The sequence below is a fragment of the Callorhinus ursinus genome, unplaced genomic scaffold, assembly GCF_003265705.2.
Source record: "Callorhinus ursinus isolate GAN/ISIS: 27379988/994484 unplaced genomic scaffold, GSC_fseal_2.0 scaffold53, whole genome shotgun sequence".
In the NCBI taxonomy this organism is placed as follows: Eukaryota; Metazoa; Chordata; class Mammalia; order Carnivora; family Otariidae; genus Callorhinus; species Callorhinus ursinus.
The window spans coordinates 8,982,306-9,007,824 of record NW_027397115.1 but is presented as its reverse complement, the minus strand read 5'-3'; the positions used below and the strand labels follow the sequence as shown (position 1 = coordinate 9,007,824).

The following is a 25,519-nucleotide window of genomic DNA, read 5'->3' as shown; positions in this document are numbered from 1 at the left end:
GCAGAAGTGTCAAGGGCCGACTCCACACCAAAGGCTGCCCGGTCAGCATGAGGCCCTCGGCGTGCTCGCTGCCCGATGGCTGTGTGTACCTCGCGCTGGGCTGCCGGAGCAGGGAGATGGGTAGCTGAGTCTGTGTGTGGAAGGCAGGGGTCCTCCCACACCCACAACCCACTTTGTGAGTTGTCACAGGCCACTGAGATTTGGGGGTTGTTTGTTACAGCAGCATTGGCGACCCCTTCCGACTCCCCCAGACCAGAGTCCTCCCCACCCCCTGCGCCCCACCCAACTCCTGGAACCCTTACTGTCTGCTCTGGTCAGGGCCGCTACGAAGCCAGCGGCTGCCTCTGAGACTGGGAAAAGGCGCCCCTGCCTCAAGGCGGGAAGGCGAGGGCAGAGAGAAGTCCACGCTCTTGATAGCGGAGCTGGGCAAACGCAGCTCTGCCTCTTGACCCTCATCAGGTTTCTTTCCCCACTCTGGGCCTCAGTTTCCCCACCTGGTCAAAGAGGTGGGATGGGTCCGTCCCAGCTCTGAAGCTCTAGGATGCTGGAGAGTGAGTTTATACAGGACAGGGCGGGGAGTTCTGTACCCACACCTGGATGTGGATCATGGCACCTCCCCTCACCCAGGTGCATGATCATGGTGGCAAATGATCTGACCTCTAGGGTCAGTAATGGACTGACCCCTACTGGGCAGGGTTGCATGAGAGTGAGCGGAGGTCAAATAACAAGAAATTGACGAATTTGTTGAAATGCTAGGTGCCAGGTGCTGTGCTAAGCATTTAGTATCCGAGATCTCTTTTTATCTGTCCAAAAACTTTATGAGGTAATACCCGCAGTGAGTTCTGCTGCAACACTTTTGAACACGTGAGTCTGTTCCAATGTGACTGATGTATTGGGGCACCAAGGAGGCCTCAGGCCGATTTCCCATTTGCTCACGTGTTTTGTGTGCGAGAAGCACGAGGAGAATGCAAAACCGCACCCAGCTGGACCCACTAAGCGGGAATCCACAAACCCACGCACGCGCACACCTAAACTCTATCTACCAGCAAGCTCGGCTCATGGGGTGGCTCGTGCGCCCCCAGGGGACCCTCCTTCCACGCTCCACGGCACAGCTGCAACCCACCCACCGCCCACTTCCACAAACAAACTTCAGGTGGTTTTCAAAGCGAAGCGCCATATTTACGGCAGCACCTAAGTATTTCTCAGCCACGAGACATGTGTAAGCCTGTACAACTATCTCTCCCCCTGGGTTCTTATCTTGCATGTGTCACTTAGGAGGATTTTTGTCTCTCAGGCCCCAGCCCCATTTCCCCCACCATCCCTGTGGATTTTATCATGTGGTTTCACATGGCCGTGATTTTTAGGAATGTCACCTGAAGCATTCAGGCAGAACTGGCTATATTAGGAGCTCCATTTCACTGCTGAGAAAACGGAGACCAATAGATTCATGTAATGTGCCCATTCACTTAGCACAATGCCTGCATATTAGTAATTACTAGTTATTAGTAATTACAGTAATAACTAGCACTTATTAGATATCTACAATGAGCCAGGCAGTGGGTTCGGTACTTTGCAAGCCTCAATTCCTTTGTTCTGACACCCCTGGGATACAGTATGATCAGTAACCCCAACTGGACAGTTGAGGACCCAGGCACAGCAGGTGACCCAGCTTACAATTACACGGGGGCAGGACAGAAGGACAGGTGGATGTCATAGCCCTGGCCCGATCTGTTTGTGGTCCGGGGGCCAAGGCTCTTGGGATCCAGGGAAGAGAATTTATAAGGTACCCAAGTCCACAGGCATTAAAATAACCAAGAGGGAACAATGACGTTTGGCCAGGTCCTGCTGAGGGGTTCTGAACGTGCCCGGCAGCTGCAGACAGACAGCAATGGTCAGCGGCACCAGATGTCCCGTGTTTAGTATTTGGACACCAGGTTTGGAGGGAAGAGCTCACTGCCAGATCTGATTATTTCAGAAGAGACCAGAAATCTGGCTTTTTTTAACGTGAGATCTTCTGATTCTTAAAAGTTAGCACACATTTTTAAACACACAAACAGACCTGTGGGCAGGAGATGGCTCATAGGCCGCTTGGAGCCTCTGCCCATTTTCCTGGCTGAGAACCCTTGGTCTCCAGAGAGGAGGGCGTGTGCCAACGGGCTGGAGCAGGTGTCTCCCCCACCAGCATCCCCCCCCGACCCCCACACTCACTGTTTGATGCTGTTAATGGCATAAGCCTTCCCCACGCACTGGTTGTGTCCAGCTCCCCACGGCAGGCTATAACTTTTCAGTCGTTTCCCGTCCTTGTAAAAGTCTTTCTTCTCTGACCCATCAGAGTTCAGGAATCGGTTATATTTAAATACCTGAAACGGGAAGGAGGTCCATTTTCTGACTCCACGGCCAGAGCACGCATGCCCGAAGAAAACCGTGTCAGGATGTCCCTTGAAGTCTTGTTTATAACAGGGAGAAACTGAAAACATTGTAAAGGCCAATCGATAGGGGATTGGTTAAAAAATTATGACAGCCATTTAGAAGGTTGAGCTTGCTCTTCGTGTGCTCACACAGAATTTTTTAGACTGGCTGTTGAGTGAAAAATGCAAGTTTCGGAATAGCATGTGTTGTGTGATCCTCTCCGCACACCTATCTATTCATATGTGTGTGAGTCTGTTGCGTGTGTGTCTGTAAAGGCATAAACCTAAATTAAAGGCTACCCTCCAAACCATTGTTAGGGAAGTCTGTGGAACTGGAGAGGAAAAGGAATAAAGGAAGATTTTTACTTTTAAACATATGTGTCTGTATATTTCTACTTTATAAGGATATATTAGGCAGTTTAAAATATAAAAATTAAAATGATTTTTAGAGGTGGCTGGCTGGCTCTGTCAATATAGCATGCAACTCTTGATCTCGGGATCAGGAGTTCAAGCCCCATGTAGGGTATAGAGATTACTTTAAAAATTTATTTTTAAAAAAGAGGATGCCAATTTCCTTTGGCTACACTGTAGAATGGTAAGGGGGATTGTATCCGAGCACAGGGCTTGGCACAGAGGAGGAGGTGAATGAAAGATGGGTGGAAAGATAGGTGAATGGACCAGTAGATAGAGAGATGGAAGGGTGAGTTGATGGATGGATGGGTGGGTGGGTGGGTGGGTGGATGGATGGGTGGTGGGTGGATAGATGGATGGATGGGTGGTGGGTGGGTGGACAGATGGACGGATCGATGGATGGGGTGGATGGATGGATGGATGGGTGGGTGGATGGATAGGTAGGTGGGTGGAGGGGCCGATGGATGGGTGAGTGGATGGATGGATATACAGCATAGATCCTGGCACAGGGTAAGCACCCAAATCTGTTAGAAATTGTGAAAGTTTGACCCATCTCAAAGTCCAGGGAGAGAGAAAAGTGTTGAGAAGCTGACATTGTAACATTCCAAAAAAAGGAAAATTGCTCAGCTATCGCTTACAAAGCACTCCATGTGTGCCAGGCACTGTGAAGGCCTTTCTTACATATTCTCATTTAATCTTCCTGACAACCCTGTGAGGCAGGTGCTATTATGAGGTCCATCTCCATGGTGAGAAAACAGACACAGAGAGGTGAAGGAATCTGGGCATGGTCACACAGAAAACAAAGAGCGGAAGTGGGCTGCCACTCAGATTTGGCTAGTCCCAAAGCCTGATTTTTTTTCCCCATGGTCCCTAGTATGTAATTTACCTCTGGGTCTGTGTAGATATCCGGGTCTTTCTGGGGACTCAGGAAGGGAAAGAGGAGGAGGCGGTCTCCACGTCGCAGGCTGAATTCCCGCCCGTCTGCCATGGGCAGGGCCAGGTCCACCACAACCTCCCGGGTAATGAAGGGCGCAGCGGTGAGCCTGAGGCTCTCACTCAGCACGCTATCTGCACACGCAGGTACCAGGAAGGGTCAGCAGCTGTCCCCTCACACACTAAAATGCCACCCCCAACCCTCATTTTATAGAGGAAGGTGAGCAGGCTCAGAGAGGGTATGTAACTTGCCTACCATCACACAGTGAGGCCACAAAAGGCCAAGTGATGAGATGTGATTACTATGGTCCTCAGACCTTGGATGTGAGGGTTTGGGTCTGACTCTAGGAGAAGCTGTGAGGGACTATGGGAGCCAGGGAGATATCAGAGGAGACTAGAGGGGAGCAGGGCCATCGATATTGGTTGTTTCCGTCTGCCCAGCTTACATTTCCCATCTGGAAATAGTTCCCTGGTTTTCTTCTGGGGACCACCCCTCTCCCACTCTCAGAGGTTGGGCTGTTGACTTCACTCCCAATTCCATGGGCCGTGTGTGATTGGCCAATCCAAGCATCCTAACCTTTTGAACCTCATAATTGGTTCAAGGTGGACATATAACTCAAAGAAAACCAGTAAGACACATTCCTGGGACTTTGGGTAGGGATGTTGCAGAGAAGCGCACCCTTCCGGGGCTGACAGCATATCAGCCTGGACCCGCTGGTGGCCGTCCTGCAGGCCCAAAACTGGAGCCAACCCAGCAGAGCAGGGCTGAGAGTGCGAGCAGAGTCCTGATGATGTTGTTAAAGCACCTGGGTCCACCTGTGCCTGAAGCTAGATATCCTCTGAACTTTCTAGTTAATGCCCTCAAAAAAAGTCCTTTTTCTGCTTCAGCCAGCTTAAGTGAGGTTTCCTGCCGATGGCAACCACAAATCTACTGAGTCCACGAGTCCTGGGCAGCTGAGACAAGGGCATAGAGATGCCAAGTCTAAGAAGATAGGAGGTCTAGGGAGACCCTAGGTCAGAGGATGCCAAAGGACCCTGGACTTGTGGAAGCCCATGCTGGGAAGGCCTTAGGGTGCCCATGATGACTCAGTCTTCGGGGCTAATTTGAAGGGCCTGCCTCTCTCACCGAGCACAGGCATGGTGTCCAAAACCTTCTGGGGGAGGGTGGTCATCTGTGAAATGGGCTGCTCAGCTCTGGAGAGGAGCTGTTCGAGCTCTCCACGGACAGCCGCCAGGGCCTCAGGATTCTTGAGGAGGAAGAGCAGAAGCCAGAAGGCAGCAGGACCCATATTCCCCTGCAATGAGAAGGAGCCCCTGTTATACCACCAAGAAGGCAGGCCTGGGGCGAGAGCTGATCGGTCTGTGCCACGGACACAGCCCGGGCCAAGGCACAGAGGTTCCCACGCCTGCCAAATACCTAGGCATGACTCATGTTTATCTTCAGCTCAGGCCGTGGCCCAAATGTGCTCTGGGGATTTGGTGTAGCCCGATGCCCATTTCAGGGCTATTCTTGGCATCCCCGACCTTGAGCAAACTCATTGATCTGAGCTCGCACAGGTAATCTTCATAGCAAATGGGCAAAGAAGGGTCAGAAGTAGGAACAAGGTGTATCAGTTAAGATTGTGGTTAACATCTGAGGATAACTGCATCCTTAGCTCCAATTCTCCACCCTTCCCTGTATCCACGCCCCTCACCATGGACTTGGCACTCCCTCCCATCTCAGAGGTGGAGGGTACTTCCCCAGCCCCGTGAATGTCTTAAGAGACCTGTGTGTTTCCACCTGGCTGGCTGGCTTGCTGGTCCCACGAGGAGGACGCAAGACACACGGGGCAGAGCTGGCTGTCCATCTGAGCCTAGTCTAGAGCAGCTGACTCCCAGCAGACCCACAGACACGTGAGGTAAATAAATGCCCCTCACTGTGTGCCACTGCGTTTCTGTGGTTGGCTGGTACACAGCAATAAAAAAACTGATGTGACATCTGGACATCTACTTTCAAATATTTGAGTATTGTGTATGTATGAAACAAAGAAGCCATAATCAATGGGGACTGTGAGAGCTCAGAATTTCTTGAACAAAAATTACATAAAAATCCCCAATAGTTTAGTAATTAGGAAAACGGATAAAATTTCTTGCTCCCAGACTTCAGCCTTAGCTGAACTGTTTTAATATTCAGGTTTTTAGCATGTGGCTAAACTGTGTGTGGGGTTCCCTGAAACGAGCTCCAGGCATGGGTGGAATACCAACTCACCTCGACTGGGGGGGGGGAAGAGTTTTGTCCACCAGCCAATCTTGATAATGTTAACAGTCATTACATATCATATTTCCCCAATAACTCTATTACAGACATAACCGCATTTGCAGACATTTGCACAAGGATACTGATCGCAGGGCTGATGTAACAACAAAAGAATGGAAGCAATCTCAATGTCTATCAATAGATCAATGAGATAAAGGATGATCCATCCTCAGGATGATGATACAGGAAGTCGTTAAAAGGCAGGTGGCTGTGTGGCTGTGTGAGTGCTGACGGGACTGTAGCCAAGATGCAGGGAAGCACGACGTGGAACAGGGGTTCACTATGCTCCCACTTCTGTGTACTTTTCAAGAGGGATCATATGAAGAAGCACAGACCAGCTCTTGAAGGAGCCTCCGGGACAGAAGCTGGGAGGACAGGGGGTGGGTACTGATTTTCACTGCATATGTCTTTTTAAACTGTTTGACTTTTTTTTCATGGATACAGTACTTTTTTTAAAGATTTATTTATTTTTAGATAAAGGGAATGGGGAGGGGCAGAGGCCGAAGTACAGGGAGAATCCTCAAGCAATCTCCCCATTGAGCACAGATCCCGACACGGGGCTCAAGCTCACGACCCTGAGATCATGACCTGAGCCGAAATCAAGAGTCAGACACTTCACCGACTGAGCCACCCAGGTGGCCCTGGATTCAGTATTTTTAAGCAAAACAAAAACAAGTATCTTTATAGTGATCTGCAATGACCAGGAGAAAGGCTCATGACACCATATTAAGTAAAATTAAAACGTGGATTTTAAAAACTGCACGATCTTCATCACAGAAGAAAACATACAGAAAAGGTAGTAAACAAGAGCACCAGAGCATCGATGATGGTGACACAAATTTTGGTTTTTTTCTTTAGCTACTGAGAACTCGGCACTAAGGAGGTGCCACGCTTCCTCGCTCAATCCTCCCTTCAAGCAGGCACCGTTATCACCCTTTTCACTGAAAAGGAAAACTAAGTACTCCCTAGTCTCTGCTCATGGCCCAGCACATAGCAGGGGCTCAATGGCATTTGTCAAATAAACATCTATGTCCCAAGGCAGCCCGGGAGGTGGGCTGGCAGAACTCTGGATTGGACCAGGCAGAGCTGGGTTCAAATCCCAACTCCCCTCTTTCTGTGATTCTGGATAAGTCACTTCTCACTCTCGGTCTCAGAACTGCCCTCTTGAGGGGCACCTGGGTGGTGCAGTTGGTTAAGCAACCAGTTCTTGATTTTGGCTCAGGTCATGCTCAGGGTTGTGAGATCAAGCCCCACGTTGGGCTCTGCGCTCAGTGTGGAGTCTGCTTAAGACTCTCTCCCTCTCCCTCTGTCCCTCCCCCTACTCTCTCTCTCTAAAATAAACAAATAAATCTTAAAAAAAAAAAAGAACCTCCCTCTTGGTAAAATGGGGATAACATGCTCACTCCTGGGGTGTCCACGTGGGCCCCCTGAGACTGAGACTGGATACAAGCGACCTCCACATGTTGGGCACAGAGTAGATGCTCAGCGGTGGTTTCCCCCTCAGCACTCTTCCTCTCCCTCCCGCCCCCCGTTCGAGAACAAGGGGGAACTTGGACACTCTTGAGAGTTCCTCCAGCACCTCAGCTCCAGCAGAGACAAGCAAGGTCACTTGCTGTCCATCACTTAAATAGCCAGGGGAGTGTAGTGATAAATAATTCAGCCTTGCGTTAACTCAGTGCAAGGGCCATTTTATCTCAACCAGACAGTCTGATGGGGGTCACTACTGATTAATTACGAAGTGCGCGGGGAACTTGAGGCTGCTCAGTGATCTCTGCTTTCAGGAAAAAGCTGTGGCAAGTTAGGGAGGTGGCAAAGGCTGCCTTCCACCCAACCACCCAGACGTGTGAGTGTGCACGTGTGTATGTGATCACACCACTACAAGAGATCTTGAATTCACTATCCTGGAAGCTGAGCCTCCCGTAGGACCTTGCCTCAGTTTACCCGGGAGGACATGTCCCATCGAGCCTCATTCCCTGCCCCTGCAGCCAAAGTCCATTCACCCAGGAGCACCTGTTCTCTGCTCTACTTTTTCTGTGAATGGCGGTAGCTGGCCTCCAGGGGGCGCTCAAGGTGTGCGGGATGCAGGTCCCGGGGACTCCTGTGCGCCACTTTGTGGCCACCTCACCACACAGTCAGTAGGAGTGGGGGACACCTGCAGCCCTGCCTGCCCCGCATTCCCTCCCTTGCCTGTGGGTAACAGCACCCTTTTCCTTCGAAGAACTACCTCCACTTCACTCTGATCATCTGGGGCTGACCCACCCCTCGAGACCGCAGGTGTGGCCACGTGACCCAGGCTGGGCCACTCTGAGTGATGCCCTCAGGGGGGACGTGTGACCCTGGCTGGGCCAGTGAGCACCACACTTGGGATCTCTGCGAGAATCCCAGGGAAGGAGAAGCCCTCCTCCGCACGGACTGCCCAACAGCGGGAGCCGCTGGTGGCCTTCACCGCCACCATCTGGGGAAGCCCATCTGGGGCTGGAGCCTACGACGCAGAAGAAAGCAGAGCTGAAGGATGGGAGATGATAGATGATCTTTCTTTTCACTTTTTATGATTAAAAAAAATTTTTTTTAGGGTCAACGTGGTCACCCACTGCCTAAAGGCTCAGAGCTGGGAGGGGAGCCTGGCCTGTTGTGGGGCTGCCAGGCAGGCCTTCATGAACTCCTCTCTCTGCCCACCTGGTCCCCTCAGAGCCAGCCTCTTCCCTGGCCTGGACCTTGGATCTCAGCCCACCAGGTGGCCCTCTACGGCCCTGGATGCTGGAGCCTCCACTGACCCCTGCATTATCACTCCTGACTTCACTCTGACCGGACACTAGCAATCACAGCTACATCATTTGCCACCTTGTGGAATTCTTTCTGCACCTGGCCTCTGAGTGGCCTCCCTCCCGGTTCCCCTCCCAGCCCCCTGGCCACTCCTCCTCAGTCTCCTGGGCAGGCTCCTCCCCATCTTCCCGACCCCCACAGCTGCAGAGGCCCCGGGCTTGGTCCCTTCTCCATCCACCCAAGCCCCCACTGTCTCCAGTCCGGTGGCTGGCAACTCCCAAATGCACATCTCCCCCCCTGGGCCTTAACCCTGAACTCCAGATTCTTCTCTACTCCAGCTGTACCCCCCCACCTCCCACCTAGTTCTCCATTTCAAACTCAGCACGCCCAAAACCAACCCTCTGATTTTCTCCCCCCAGACTTGCCCCTTCCACCATCTTGCACATCTGTTAACATCTTCATCCTTCCTGTTGCTTAGACCAAAACCTGGAGGCGCCTCGTTGAAGCCCTCTCAGCATCCTGTCCAACAGCAAATCCTGTTGGTTAAACCTGGAAATGAGTCCAGAATGCACTCACTCACCCTCTGGGCCTCCGCGCTTACCCTGGGCCAGCACCATCCTCTCTTGCCTGGATCCTGCAGTGGCCTCATCTCTAGTCTCCCTGCCTCCACTTCTCTCACTACAGCCGAATCTCAGCAGTGTAGCCAGAATGATCTCCCTAAAGCAGATGGCAGGCCATGTTGTTCCTCTGCTCAGAGCCCTCAAAGAATTCCTTAGAGTAAAATTCAAAGTTCTCCCCAAAGCCCACAGGGCCCCGCCTGGTCTGGCACCTGCTATCTCTCTCATCAACCTCATCCCCGCGCCTCAGGGCCTTTGCACTTGCTGTGCCCCCTGCTCAGATACCCTCATCCTATGTATCTATATGGCTCCCCCACTCCCTCCCTTCGAGTTTCTGCTCAGATGTCATCTTCTTGGTGAGGTCTTCCTTGGCCACCCTATATAAAGCAGCCCCTCCTCATTCCCCTCTGCTTTTCCCTCCCCTGCTTTACCCTTTCTCTGCAGAACTTGACTGTATTTTAATATGCTTACTTGTTTATCAATTGCTCTCTCCCAGAGTATCAGCTCCATAAGAGCAGGGATCTTTGGTCTGCTCACTGCTCTGTCTCCAGCTTCTAGAATGGTGCCCAGCACACAGTGGGCCCTCACTAAATATCTGTTGAACATGTCTCCTGAGCTCTAGTTATCTCCGAGCACGGTTACAGGCTTTGCATCATTCCTTCCTCTCTTCCTCATCAAAGCGCCTTGAGGAAGGGACTGCCATTTTCGTCTTATAGTTGAGTAAACTGAGGCACCAAGAACTTAAGTGACTGGTTGGCCCGGGAGTGGCAAAGTCAGGATTCAAGTCCAGGCAGGTTGATCATAGGGCCTGCGCCCGAAACCACTGGGCTACTCAGCATCTTGGCGCTGTTCTCAAGACTCGAGCTCTTGAAGTGTCTTCCCACTTGCCTGAATTCTGCAGGCTGCCAACGACTCGGGGTCAGAGGATGTCCTGTCCCCAATTCCTGCTCCGTCCTCCTGGCCCCGCCAAAGGCTGTTCCCCAGACTTTCTGCCACTCAAGCCCCCAAGCCAGCGTCCAGTTCTGCTGACAGAGGTCATTCAGCAAGGGATTCTGGGGGCAGTTTGGAACGCCAAGTCTCTGCCCATCAATATGTTATTAGGCACTAATTGGGTCCCAACTGCTGATTAAACCCAGCCCTTGCCCCTTGTCAGCCTTCGCCTGCAAGGACAGTTACTGGCTCCGAGAGAAAACTAAAAATAAGCTGTAAGGGAATTACCCAGAAACGTCAGTCTATGCACCTGTCCCAGCTGAGGAGCGGCCAAGAGAAGGAGCGGGACTCTGGGGTCCAGGAGAGGACAGGAACCAGGTCTCGAGAGGCAGCATCCTGAGCCCCACTTTCTCTCTCCCCAGTATCTGGTCTATTACCACATCCATTGGCACTGTCTTCTCTGTTTCCAGAATCCATCCACTTCCTCATCACCTCCATGGCCACCACCTGGTCCTACCACCACTGTCTCCTTATTGGTGTCCCTGCTTCTGCCTTTGCTCCTCAGATCCCGTCCCGCCTCTGCTTAGAACGCTCCCAGGGCTCCCACCTCACCCAGAGAAAAATCCCAGGTCCTTACTTCCTGGGACCCACAGGTCCTCCATGATCTCTTCCCTCACTCCCAGCACCACCCCCTCCCCACTCTGCTTCAGCCACACTCAACTCCTTGCTGTTGCTCAAACACTGGGTATGATACAACCTCAGGGCCTTTGCACTTGTGGTTTTCCCCACTTGGAAGGTTCTATTCCCACATCCCTCCCAAGCTCCCAACTTCAGCTCTTTCTTATCAGCCAAACATCTCCTCAGAGAGGCCTCCCCGATCCCCTGTGCTACAGGAGACCCCCAGGATCTCTCTATTCGTGACTCCATTTTACATCCTGCATATCCACATCTAAAATCACCTTATACATGTGTTTCTTTGATTGTCTGCCCCACCCCCACAGCCAGCGAAAACACAAGCAATGAAAGCAGGTCTTTGAGGCCTATGGGAAGTACTCAAAGGAACTTTTATTTTATTTTATTTTTTTAAAGATTTTATTTATTTGACAGAGAGAGAGCGAGAGAGGGAACACAAGCAGGGGGAGTGGGAGAGGGAGAAGCAGGCTTCCCACCGAGCAGGGAGCCCAATGCGGGGCTCGATCCCAGGACCCTGAGATCATGACCTGAGCCGAAGGCAGACGCTTAACGACTGAGCCACCCGGGCGCCCCTCAAAGGAACTTTTAAATAATTCTTCAAAATGACTGTTCTGTATATTCCAAAAATGTCAAGGTCATGAAAAACAATGAAAGGCACAGACACTGTTCCATATTAAAGAAAACTCAAAAGACAGAATGACTAAATGCACCATGTGGTCCTGGATTGGCTGTCAGACCAAGATGAGCCAGTATCTGGTCTATTACCACATCCATTGGCACTGTCTTCTCTGTTTCCAGAATCCCTCCACTTCCTCATCACCTCCATGGCCACCACCTGGTCCTACCACCACTGTCTCCTTATTGGTGTCCCTGCTTCTGCCTTCTGTCCCTTACTGGGACAACTGGCCAAACTGGAATAGAGACTGCCTATTAATTAATGATCCTGTGTCGGGGTTAACTGTCCTGAGTGTGATCATTGTGCTGTGTCATGGAAGGGAAAATTCTTGCTCCAGGAATGTATGCTCAAGTAAATGAGGGGTAAAGAGCCATGATGTCTGCAACTTATTTGCAAATGGTTCAGTAAAATAATCAGGATGGAGGGAGGAGAAGGAGGGGAGAGGCAAAGGGAGAAAGTACATGCGATAAAATGTTCAAAATTGGGAAATCAAGGGGAAGTGTATATAAGTGTCTATTAAGCTATTCACACAGCTTTTCTCTCAGTTTGACATTTTTCCAAAGTAAAAAAACAACTGAATACTGAATGAACGCTCCTGTTCGAGCTAACGGCCTGACAGTCTGGAAAGCCAGGGAACTGACCGCTGGGTCTGTGTTCACCTACCCACGCCCACACTCGTGCGGACAAACACTCCCCAACGCACACACCCACGCACGCGCACTTGTATGCCGACGCCCAGGCGTGCGGGCGTGTGCCCGACAGCACCCATAGGCGCTGACATGTGCAGCCACACCTGCACGCCCCCCCCCCCCACCCCCGCACGGCCACGCCCACCTGTGTGGCCCAGAGCTGCAGCACCATGGCCCGGGCCTGCATGGCCTCCGCCACGCCTGTCTCCTCCAGGTGCAGCAGGTAACTCTCCAGCCAGCGGCTCCGGTGGGCCCGGGTAGCCAGCCGGGCCGGGGACAACAGCTTCCACAGGCGATGTTTGACTTGGCACGCGCGGTCCTTATCCCCTACAGGGCCAGAGCACAGAGGGTGGGGCTTACAGATCTCCCCCCCCAACCCCGCCCCAGACCGGGGCCACCCAGCCGGATGTCCCTTGAGGCCAAGGGTCTGCTGGTGAGTGTCACTCCTTGCAGGGGGGTGGGGGGTGGAGAAAGAGGCTCCAGGGAGGGCCTTTGAATGCTGACCTGTTATTGCCTGTCCCCCCCTGCCGCCAGGGGACAGGCATAAAGGGCCTCTTTGGTTTTATTCGTGTCTGTGTCTCCAGCACCTGGCCCACAGTCAGTGCCCCGTCAGTATGCCCTAAGTGAATGGTGCTTCTTATGCAGCAGGGGAAGGAACACAAAACACAGAGCGGCATTCTCCCTTCCCAGGGTCTGATCCCAAAGCAACGCCCCCCATGTGCCCTGGAGGACCCTACGAGCAGATTCAGCACAGTGGCATTCAGGAGACACCGGGAAATAACCTAACTGCCATCAAGTGGGGACAGATGCGCCTGGGGTCTCATACTCAACTACCTCCGGGGAAGGCAGGGAAGGTAAATGAGGGAGGAGGGCCAGGAAGGGGCCATGGAGAACAGGAGGGGTGGGGTGGCCTCGTCTCAGCACCACAGGCCTGACAGACCAACTTGGCCCAGCATGGCCAGGAGCCTGAGTTTTCAGAAGATGATGAAAATCCAGATGTTCATATGGAATCTCCCCGTTTTTTAAGGTTAGCATCTGAGCAAGAACTGTGCATCACTGCGCAGGCCACAAAAGCATCTCTGAAGGTCAGCTTTGGCCCTCGGATCGCCAGCTGAAATCACCATGAAATAAACATCGGCAGGTCATGCTCGGGAGCACCGCGCTGTGGTGGAAACTGTATACAGATCCAAATGGGCCCATGAGGGCAGACCGTTGAGGGTGTGAAGCCAGGTGCTTATTATTTATACAGTGTGTTAACGCTACAAGATGGTGCTGTCGTTACAAACGTATGTACAAATAAAAGATTTGGTTCTTCCAAAATCACCCCTTGGAAAAGCAGATGTTGCTTTGGATTGTTACAAAGTTCCCAAACACTAGAAACTTTCTCTTTGCCTGTTTGGAACCACAAAGCAGTGTTTCAGGAAGACCCATCCATCCAATGGTTCTAAACTGGGCTACATCTTACAGGGCATTTGAAAAGGTGGAAAATGTAGGCTAGGCTTATATTAAAATACACATATATTTTAAGCATCTTAGTTACATTTTCAAATTATATGCTCCATATGCTCTTCTTCAACCTCTAGACCCTTTGAGGTGATATCCTTCTCAATTTAAAGCAATGAGCCCAACTTTTCATCAACTACATTATCTTCCTGTGTTTCTTAATTCTGGGGGCACTGGAGAATCATCCAGAAGCTTTGAAATGTCTGGATGCCCAGGTCCCACCACAGAACAATCTTGCCAGAATCTCGGGGGGTGGGACCTGGGCAAGTGGAAGGTTTCAGCAGGTGACTGGAGAATATAGGAATTGTTGAAGTGCCCCCGGTTGATGCTCATTCTGGATGCTAATAAGAATTATCTGGTGAAATAGCTAAAGGAAACAGAGAAATTGAACATGGATTTGGAAATGACTGGCATTCTTTGAGGCCTGACAGCACAGCTACAAACCTTGAATATCCCTGTCAACACAGCTCTTAAGGATGACTTTAAAAAGCAATGCAGTAGGGGGGCACCTGGGGGGCTCAGTCGTTAAGCGTCTGCCTTCGGCTCAGGTCATGATCCCAGGGTCCTGGGGTCGAGCCCCGCATCGGGCTCCCTGCTCAGTGGGAAGCCTGCTTCTCCCTCTCCCACTCCCCCTGCTTGTGTTCCCTCTCTCGCTGTGCCTCTCTCTGTCAAATAAATAAATAAAATCTTTAAAAAAATAAAAAATAAATAAAAAGCAATACAGTATGAAAAGACAACCAGCAGAATGAGGGAAAATATTTGCATCACGCATCAGATAAGGGTCTAGTATCCAAAATATATAAAGAACTCCAACGATTCAACAACAACAAAAATCCACCCCATCTCTCAACTCCTCAGTTTTCAGGAGTTATGCAGGAATTGAATGTGTTAACCTATAGAGCAGAGAGAGCAATGCCAGGCATAGACAGGCCTAGTAAACAGTAGCTATATTATTAAATAAAGCTAATGAATGTTAGCAAATTGTTAGTCCCTGGAGAATATATTCACGTACTCTTTCTCTAATTAGGAACTAATAATTTGTGAAATAAGGAACACAGAGTTCGCAGCCAGGGAGACCCAGGTAGAAATCCTAGCTCTGTTCCTTCTTAGAAAGATGATCTTGTGCAAATAATTTGGATCTCCAAGCCTCAGTTTCCCCATCTGTAAAATGGAGGCAACCTAGCTTATGGGATCATGAGTGCTGTGATTCAGAACTGCCAGGCACTTGTTTCAAATCCCAGACCTCCCCTGCTGTGTGGCCTTGGCTGAGGTCCTGTCTACCTCTGGGCCTCAGTGTCCCCATCTGTAAAACGAGGGGCTCAGACTACAGTACCTCTCAAGTTTTTCCTCAGAAGCCCATCTGTTCCCTAGGAACCTGGGGGCACAGTCCAGAGAGGGACATATCTTTAAAGTCTTGTGTTTTCCCTTTGAGATGTATTAGATTTTTGCATTAGACTCTGTGCCTTTAAAATACGAGTACCTTTCCCCCAAAAAAATATTCAAGGAAAAGAGGCCCCTCCCAAATAATCCAGTAAAATGAATGTTCCAGCATATTTAGCTTGGGGCTCTAGTTAACTGCTCCCAATTCCCTCCTGCATGAGAAGCATCAGACTCAGTGACCTAAGGGTCCCCCAAACGGTCAATTTTCTTTTAAAATATGTTTGTATTTTTAACAGTGCAGGGAGGAATAATGCATGCACCTGGTAAAAAAAAAAATAAGAAAAAGAAAGCTAGCTGCTCTAAGAGTTCAAATGGGCATCTTCATCTCATCTCAGCCTCCTGAGAAGCAAAAATCTATACATGTTCCCACATTCTTACAAAACAGGGATGTTAACGAAACTTATTTTGGTGCTCATTTCACAATATATATAAGCCATTATGCTGTGCGCCTCAGACTTGTACAGTGTCATGTGTCAATCATAGCTCAGTAAAATGGGGAAAAAATTAAAATAAAAAACCTCACAATATGCGCACTCTTCTGCACGTTTTTCATAAGAGATTTCATCCTATAACAGTATATCCCATTCTGCTTTAGGTTGCACAGTTTTCCTCTATGTGAATGCATAATTTACTTCATCAGTCCCTACTGGGGAACATTTAGGCTGTTTGCCGCATTTGCTCTTATGAGCAACGGGGCAATGAATATCTTTGTGCATCTCTAGACATGTGCTAGGATAATTCCTTGTAGTGGAAGTTCAGGATCAAAGGAATGGGCCTTTCTGTTTTGATAGGTTCTGCCAAATCACTCTTCCAAAGAGGCCGCACTCTTCACAAGCCCAACAAGGTCTGGGGAGCTTTGTCCCCCAGCCTCGAGCCCCAAGATGAGAAACCTTCCCCGACACTGCCACCTGCTGCCCGCACTGGAAAATGCAGCCTTCCTATACAGGGCCCAGAGCTGCTTCCTGAATGACCCGGGGTCCCTGGTAGTCTCTGTATGGAGGAAAGAGCAATGGAGAAACCACTCTTGCCTGGAGAAGCAACTGGTGCTGGGATGTGCCAGGTGCCTTGTCAGGTGCTTTACACACAGGATTTTGCAATCAGACCAAGTTTTCATTTTGCTGGCTCTGCGACCTCCCAGCTGTGTGTCCCTGACAAATGACTTCACCTCTCTGAGCCTTAGTTTCCCTACTTGCAAAATGGGTATAATAATGCCAACCTTTTAGCCTTGACGGCAGGATTTAATGAGACAAGGAGTTGTTTCTAAAAGGATGTGAAGAGGCAACTCACAGAGAGGAAAAGCAAATGGCTGGTGAAACACGAAAAGCTGTTTCATCACAGTGGTCAGGGAAATGCCCATAAAGCCAGATGCTCTTTTTTTGCCCATCAGATTGGTGAGGTTTTAAAGGCTGATAACTGCTTGTTGACAAGGTTGGGGGAAATGCAAATTAAAACAACAAGTTACCCGCCTCTGCCCATCAGATTGGCAAACAAGTAGAAAGACTGATAACATCTGGTGGGGAATGAGCCGACTCCCTCCCTTCGGGCAGGCCTATTAATTGCTCCATGGTTTTGGAAATGATGTGGCAGCAGGGAACAAGAATTTTAATGTGTATGCCCTTTGACGTGGCAAACCCACTTCCAGGAAACTGTCAGAGAGGAATAAAATCACCAGATGGTAGAGAATATACAAGTACAATGAAACACAATACTAGCCATACGTAAACACACACACACACACACACACACACACACACACACACACGGAAACAATTATAAATATCCATTGGAGGGGGATGGCTGCCTAAATACTGGCAAGCAAGAGCTGCAAAGATGTCTCAATTCTTCTGCATGTTGATTTTATATCCTTCTACTTTGTTAGTCTTTTTTGTTTGAGTTAGTTTTACCATAGATTTCCTGGGGTTTTCCCAGCATAGCGTCAGATCTTCTGCAAACAGGGAGAGTTTTACATCTTCTTTACCCATTCTTATAACCAGTAGTTGATTTCTCTTATCTAATTGCATTGGCTTACACCACTAGAAGATGTTTGTATTGACAGGGAAGAATACACAGGTATAGTGATAGGTTAAAAATAAAATCGAATTGCAGACAACAGATATAATCCCTTTCTAAAATACACAGTGACACTCTAGATATGTATATTTGTCTCTATCTGTAAAATACACTATTCCTATAAAACAGTGTGAAGGGATATATACCAGCATGTTAACATTGGTTTCCACAGGAAGCTGGGCTTGGAAAAGTATTATTACTCTTACTGTCTACATCTTTGAATTAACCACAAGAATGTTTCTTTCTTTTCTTTTCTTTTTTTTTTTTTTAAGATTTTATTTATTTGAGAGAGACAGAGGGAGCATGAGCGGGGTAGGGGGAGAGGGACAAGCAGACTCCCCACTGAGCCCAACATGGAGCTCCATCCCAGGACCTGAGCTGAAGTCAGAGGCTTAACTGACTGAGTCACCCAGGTGCCCCAAGAATGTTTCTTTCTTAATTTAAACAATCTAATGTGTTAAAGTTTGGTTTTTAAAAATTACATAAAGGAAATGGGGTGATGAGCTGTTGAGAGCACTGAATGAGACCATGCTTAACCTGGCATCTGGCTCCTAGAAAGTGCTCAACACAAAAGTATTTTTTCTTATTACCTCAGCCATTCCTAACAGCCACCCTGTAGGAAGACCCTATTGTTCTCCCCATTTTACAGATGAGATTGTTGAGGCACAGGGACAATATATAGGATCCAGTAAACCATCTCGGGCCATCTGAGCTGAGAGTCTGTCTCAATCACTCCCCTCAACTGCCCCCCAGAGAAAGGACCTGGGGCAAAAAGAAGTTAAGTAACTTGCCCAAAGTCATCAGTGCAGAAGCCCGACAGTAGGGATCTGAATCCAGGTTTTGCTGCAAGTGTCTGAGTCCAAGACGCACATTATTTCTCAACCTTCCTGTAGCACTTGTCATACATGCAGTTTCCTGGCCTCCCTGGAGACTTGGATTCAGCTGGACCGGGATGGAGCCTGGGGACTTGTATCATTAATGAGGGCCCCAGGGGATTCTTCTCACTAGGTAGTTTGAGACACAGTGGCCAGAAGACAGTGCAGCCCAGTGGTTCCCATGGCCCCATGTACTGAATCCTGCCAGAACCTCTTTACCAATACTGAGTCCCCTCTGGTGCCACAAAAATAAATGGGGTGGATTTTCACAAACCCAAGTGGAAATACTCATGGGGTTCCATGAACATGCTAAGTGGCAGAACAATTCCTTCAATGTGCAAGATCAATGTCCTAAGAGTGGAGGGCTGATAACTAAGAGAAATGAAGGCATGTGTGCCACAAAAGACACAGACAAGAACAGCCTAATTCACAACAGCCCCAAACTGGGAAAGACCCAGACATCCATCAACCAGGGGATGGACAAACAAATCGTGGTACATCACTCTTAACAAAATGCTATGCTACAACGAAAACAGACTACTGATACATACGGCAACCAGGCCGAAGTTGACAGACAAGAAGTTGAGTGACAGAAGCCAGACACAGAAGGGCACACACTGTCTGATTCCATTTATGGGAAGTTCAAGAAAGGTAAAACTAATCCGAGGTGAAAGGAGCCCCTCCGGTGGCTCCCTCTGTGGGGTGGATATTGAGTGGGAAAGGACATGAAGCATTTAGATTTACCTCTCAGCTGTGCATTTAGGACCTGTGTGCTCTCCTCTATGAAAATTATGCCTCAGGGAAAAAAAGTATTAAAAACCTTTAAAAATAGAATAAATAAACCACACAATGAGGTCTCCAGGCCTTACTGCAGATGTGCTGTATCTACCAGGAACCCCAGCTCTGGCTCGAGCCCTGCCCCCTACCACTGTGTTCTTGCATATGCCCAGTGATAGAGATCTCACTGCTTCCCAGGGTGAGAGACTGTCCTTCCTCCTAGGTTGTCTGTGATCCTTCAGCTGGAGTGTGGGCTCCCCCTGAGTCCCTCTGTCTGCCACACCACCCACCATGGCCCCCCACGGTGCTTACCCACTGACAGGGAGCCACGTGCCAGTTTGGGGAGCAGCAGGTCGAGCTGGCGGAAGGTGTGGAAGACATCGGCTGAGTGGGCGCGGTCCTGGGCCTGGCTCTTCTGGGTACGTGGCAGAGCCTCGACTCCGTACAGAGTCAGGTAGCCAGCTCTGCGGGTGGCAAACAGTGGGTCAGGGGGTCTTCCTTGGACACACGTGGCGAAACCCTCCCACAGTGGCCTTACAAGCTTTTCTTCATGCATGCAGCTAATGAGCACCTGCTTTTCCTACTTTATGCCAGACTGTTCCGGGCCAGGGAGTCAGCAATGGAGAAAACAAAGCCCTCAAGCCCTCAGGGTGTGGCCCCTCTCGTGTGGGACACAGACAGCAGGTGATAGAGGAACCGGAACAAGTGACCTATCAGCCGGTGCTCAGAATATGGGGAGGGGCTCAGAGTACGAAGAGTCGGGGGGGGAGGGGGTGTTGCGTGGGTTCAGGGCAACATCCTGAGCCAGGAAGGAGACGCAGGCAGGGTTGAAGAGCAGCGAGGAGGCTGATGAGGTGGGAACAGAGTGACTGAGGGGGCAGCAGGGCAAGACGGAGGCACCAGTCAGGAAAAGAGGCTACTGCCCCTGGAGGGGGAGTCAGGGCAGGCTCCCTGGAGGAGGCAGGGTCTGAGGTGAGCAGGGAGAAGGGGAGAGAGAAGAGGTGCGGGCCAAGGGCACAACCTGGGCCAAGGCTCAGAGCCGAGGGGGCAAAAGCATGGTCCGGTCAGAGAGCTGCCAGGTGTTGCTGGTCCAGGCACTGGAGCTGGAATATGAGGGGACGGAGCACAGCCGGGGGGTTGGCAAGGCCAGGGACGCAGGGCAGGGGCCTGGGTGGCCATGGGGAGAAGCTTGGGCTGCACCTGAAGGGCGCTGGGGGTCTGAGCGTGGGACGGGGCATGGCGGGGTGTGGACAAAGGATGAGACACAAGAGGAAGCATGAGCCCTTGTGCACACGCACACACACACATACGCTGCCCACAGGGATGCTCTTAAAGAAAATGTTTACACCACCAGCCACTTGTAACTGCTCCAAAAGCCCAGCCCCACTGGCCTCAGTCCTGGGAGAAAAACCACAGGTTTTCACTTTTTCCACGTGGTGGGAGGGGCTGGACCTCTGCAGAGATGCCACGGGAGCCCTGACCTGTCCCCCATCAGCTTCTCCTCGTCCCTGGATCTCCCAGGAGAGGGACTTTCCCGAGGAAAGGGCGGAAGCCGGAATGAGGGAGGGTGGGGGCCGAGAGAAGCCTGTCTAGTCCCAATCTGTCCCTCATCTGTGCAGTGCAGGCTCCTGCAGATCTTCAATCAATGTTCGATGGAGGGATAGGCAGAAGGACTGGAGAGTGTGTGGATAGATGGGTGCGTGGGTGGATGGATGGATGGAGGGAGGGAGGGACAGAGAGAGGGAGGGTGGGTGGATGGATGATTAGAATCTGATCCTGAGAACACGGATCTTGGGAGAAACTATAGGCTCATCATGATTTCGAGCTCCGTCACCCAGGCTACTACTATGCCCCCTTTCCCTCATCCGGCCTGGCTTCCGTGCCCCGCAGAGATGGAGAGTTCACGACCGGCCCATCCCACTGCATAGGCAGCAACTCCTCCCTCCTAACAGTGGACCCTCCCAGGGTCAGACCTGTGCCTCTGCATCGTCCTTGCCCCCTGCCCCTCCAGTCACGTGAGGCCCCGGGGCCCTGTTCTCCATACCAGTGCCCCCAGTTTCCTTACAGCAGAGTTGTAAAGGTGCAACTCACAAACTGGATTCAGTCCACCAACGTGTTTGGTTTGGTGAAGAGAGTTTTCCTATGAACAAACTGCACGACTGGGAAAACCACACAAAATCTGGATGCCCCCTCATCTCATCTTGAAAAAGGAATCTCCCCCCGCCCCCCCCAGCCTGCAGTCCCACCTGGTAACCCTGGGCAGCCAGGGAGTCACAGCTGTCCCCCTTATCCAGGAACGATCTGGGTCGGCCAGCCCTGTGGTCGCTGGTCCCATTTACACCAGTGTTTTCCGTAAGGCAGAGAACCATTTCCCTGAGTGTGTGTGTATACATATATATATATATATATATTTCTGTGAAAAATAAGCAATGAAAAATAAACCATATAAAACCCAAGAAGGCCATGAGGTTTTCCACTGTGGAAGTGAGGGTCCCTCCCGTGGCACCTGCACGTCAAAGTGACACGGGACAGGGCGGAAGACAGAATAAATCATGGTGCGTAAACACACATGACCTGTAGGTGGTGCTAGGAGCCAGGAAGAAAAATAAAGCTGGCATGGAGCTGGGTAAAGAGAGGGGGCCATCCTATTAACTGGGGTGTCAGGAGAGCCTCTCTGAGGTGGTTATCACTTGACAGGTGAATGAAGTGAGGCAAGACCCATGCAGACATGCAGGGAACAGCATTCTCAGGCAAGGGAACAGAAAGTGCAAAGACCTTGGGGCAGGAGTGTGCTGGGCTGGGGCCGATGAGGCAGGATCCTGTAGCCAGGGTTAGAACTTTGATGGGACGGTGAGTGAGGCAGGAGTGCCACAGGATGGGTTGGAAGGAGTAAGTGGTGGCATCTCATGGTTTGGGGGGACACAAGCCTGCACCTCCTGTCATCCAACTCACTCATTCCCTTCCTATCTCAGGGGCTGCAGACAGCACTAAAAAGGCCACGTCCACCAGGCCAGGAAACAGAAGCTCCAGCCCAGGCCTCAGATCCTGAAGACACAGGGATCCATTTACACGTGACCCTCCCCAACCCCACATACACACATGGCTATTACCAAGGCTGTAAACGGACTCGGCTGCCACCACATCGTCCCCACTTCCCCCCAATGCCACAGCCTCCTCCCTGACTTCTTTTTCTCACACAAGGATATAGGGTGACAGGAGCCAGGAGACGTGGGAGACGCCCTGCTGTGAATTTGCTGTGTGGTTTTAGCTGCTCCTCTCTGGACCTCAGTCTCCCCGATCCCACAATGACGGAGTGGAGTGGACCAGCATCACCCAGATGAATTACAGCCCTGATGGTGTTTGCACCACTCCAGGGTGACAGGAGAAAAATGCGGACCGCTTACACAGCAAGGGTATGCTTGAAAGCGTAGGCTCTGCAGGGCCGCCCGAGTGGCTCAGTCGGCTGGGTGACTGACTCTTGATTTCAGCTTGTCATGATCTCGGGGTTGTGGGATCGAGCCTCATGTCGGGCTCCGTGCTGAGCATGGAGTTGGCTTGGGATTCTTTCTCTCCCTCTGACCTTCCCCCCGCTCGCTTACTCTCCCTGCCTCACAAATCGATCAATAAATTTTTTTTGAAGATTTTATTTATTTATTTATTTATTTGACAGAGAGAGACACAGCGAGAGAGGGAACACAAGCAGGGGGAGTGGGAGAGGGAGAAGCAGGCTTCCTGCTGAGCAGGCAGCCCGATGTGGGGCTCGATCCCAGGACCCTGGGATCATGACCTGAGCTGAAGACAGACGCTTAACGACAGAGCCACCCAGGTGCTCCTAAATAAAATCTTTAAAAAAAAAAAGCGTAGGCTCTACAGGCAGCCCCGCCATGACCCCAAATGATGCGACTCTGGGCAAATGCCTTAGGCTCTCCGGGCCTCAGTTTCTTCATCTGTCAAATGGGGTTTGTAAAGTTCCAGCCTCGTGGAGCTGTTGCGAGGGTGAGAAGTGTCAACGCACATTGAGCCTACATGTGAGCACATACGTAGGTGTCATAAACGTACCTGTGTGCCCATTTGTGTCAGCGAATGCCTGTCTTTTATTCTGAAACTCTGTCTCTGGTTTTTGTGAAGCAGTTGAAATGGCCTTCGGTTTCTGAAATGCTGGTCAGTTAACGGCACCACCAGAAGTCCGCGGGCTGTCCTTCCTGCTCTTTCCCGTCCCACTGTGCCCACGCTGCCCGCCCCTGCCCCATCAAATCCTCAGCAGGTCCTGCCAACTCCGCCCCCACAGCTACCCCTTTGTCACCACCTCCCAGTCACCTCCGGGTCCAGGCTCCTGTTCTCTCACCCGGGCAAAGCCAACAGCCTCCTAACGAGTCCCCCGCCAAGGTTAGTCTCTGTCTGCAGCCAAAGAGAGCTTTAAACCCCAAGCCCAATCATGTCACGTCCCTGCCTAAACCCGCAGTGTCACTCATCTCACTTAGTATAAATTCCAAAGCCTTTCCCGGCCTTGAGGCGCTGTGAGACCCGGTTTCCAAAAGCCAAGTGCTCTGACCTCATCTTAACCCCACCGCCTCGGCTCGCTGGGCTCAGCCGCACTGGTCCTCTGGCCAAGCGTCCTCCTTCCTCTGCCACTCTGCCCCTGCAGGCTCCTATGCCTACAGTCTCGGCCTGGGGGGCATTTGTAGCCAGCCCCCAAGTCTGAGGCCAGACCCTCGGGGAAGCCCTCCTTTTCAGTCTGGTTAGAAGAGCCCCGTAGGCGCTATTGCCCTGTCTGCTGATCTCCGCTGCCATATTCGCCACTCTTGGACATATCCACCTTTATTTATTGGTTTATGATCTGTCTCTCTGACTCGTGTTAGCTCTGTGAGTTTCGGGTCATTGTCTTTCCCCAGCTGTGTTCCCGGTGCTTGGAATTGTGTCTGCCGCTGCCAAAGGAAGGGACATTGGGTGGCGCGGTTTGTAATCTAAGTTTACAAGATCTGATAAAAAGTTCAAGTCCTGGGTTGGTCTCCCAAACATTGTGTTTTCCTGGTCTGTGAAGTCCAAGGCTTGGAAGCCACAGGACAAGATGGTCTCTAAAACTTCGTTCCGCTATCCCATCTCTGGACACCTGGCAAGGCCCCCCTCCCTGACACGTGCCTCCTTTACAACTCGTAGCCTGAGCCAGGCGAACACGCGGGGTCCCAGATACAACAGGTCATCTTGTAGTCTTGGCTTTGTGTGTCCCAAACTGTTTCCCCACCCACAAAGTCTTCATGGTTCCCGTGGCCACTGTTAGTGGCTGACCCAGGTCTGGAGAGCTGGGCGCCACTCCCGAGACGGGGAGCCACCCTGGCTCACCTGAGCAGGCAGCTGTAGGAGAAATCGAGGAGACCCATCTCACGCCAGCCGCCGGCCTCTTCTGTGGTGTCGCCCAGCAGGACGGTGAGGAGGTTGGTATACATGGCGTCCGTGAGTGCTTGGAGGTCCCTGTGGAGGGTCCTAGGGCAGGGAACAAAGTAAGGGTACGGCCTCCAAAGGGAAACATATGCACACAGGCGCCCCCCCATCCCTAAACCTCCCAGGGCTCCGGTTCCTCGTTGCCAATGGGGGCCTGTGGACAATTGGCCTAAACACGATAACATTATTATCATTACTATCATCATCAATGACAATGGCAGTTGCTCTTTATTGTGCCAAGCACCATGATCTCATTTCATCTTTTGACAACTCTAGGGATCACAGTTACTATCATGCCACCCATTTTACAGACAGAGAAACTCAGGGACAGAGAAGAACGTGACCTTCCCGAGGTCACACAGCCAGTAAGCGATGCAGCTGGGATTGAAACCCTGGTCCGCCCAACCCCAGAGTCTGAACCATGACAGTCTGTCCCTCCTCAGGACACACAAGCTCGGATAAGGAACCCACACACTTCTGGAAGAGAGAGAACTAGCAAGCCAACTCTTTCTCCTTGAGACCCAAAGTTAGGGACATCTGTTTGGATAAAGCATCGCCCGACCACGGACTGCTAAGACGTGACCCTGAGTGAAGGCGACATGAGGAATGAGGTCATCTGGGCTGGTGACCTGGTGTCACTGTGTGTGCCTAGGAGCCTGGCAGTGTGTGTGGCTGAAGCAGAAGCCCCTCCATACTGAGCCTCCACAATACAGGGTCGACGCTGAACCACGACTGAGCATGTGACTGGAAGCCCACAAAGGTGGGGTCCTGTATCTGAGGTGAAGGCCGCTTTGGAACACGTGCAGGGATCTAGACAAGGAAAGGCCCTGCGGCAGCAAGCACACGGTGTCCCCGCGCCACAGCGGAACCAACGTCCAACAGCGACACCTCGCGGCAGCACCGAGAACAGTGCTAGCCTGCCGACCCAGCTCTCTGTCTCCACCTGCTGTTTGGAAACAGAATGGACCCCTGTAGAGGAAGAAAACCACCGGGTTCTAG

At 51.1% G+C, this 25,519-nt stretch overlaps 1 protein-coding gene across 1 annotated transcript in view; it reads right to left on the bottom strand.

The window, feature by feature from the left end:
* The window catches only part of PTGIS (prostaglandin I2 synthase), a 38,000-nt gene that overhangs the window by 823 nt on the left and 11,658 nt on the right, over positions 1-25,519 (bottom strand). Inside the window, exons 4-9 of the mRNA XM_025853341.2 lie at positions 24,422-24,562; positions 19,394-19,545; positions 12,562-12,743; positions 4,879-5,047; positions 3,706-3,887; positions 2,209-2,360 (exon numbers count right to left, since the gene is read on the bottom strand). Coding sequence (XP_025709126.1) covers positions 2,209-2,360; positions 3,706-3,887; positions 4,879-5,047; positions 12,562-12,743; positions 19,394-19,545; positions 24,422-24,562 — 978 coding nt within the window. The remainder of the gene's footprint in view (positions 1-2,208; positions 2,361-3,705; positions 3,888-4,878; positions 5,048-12,561; positions 12,744-19,393; positions 19,546-24,421; positions 24,563-25,519) is intronic.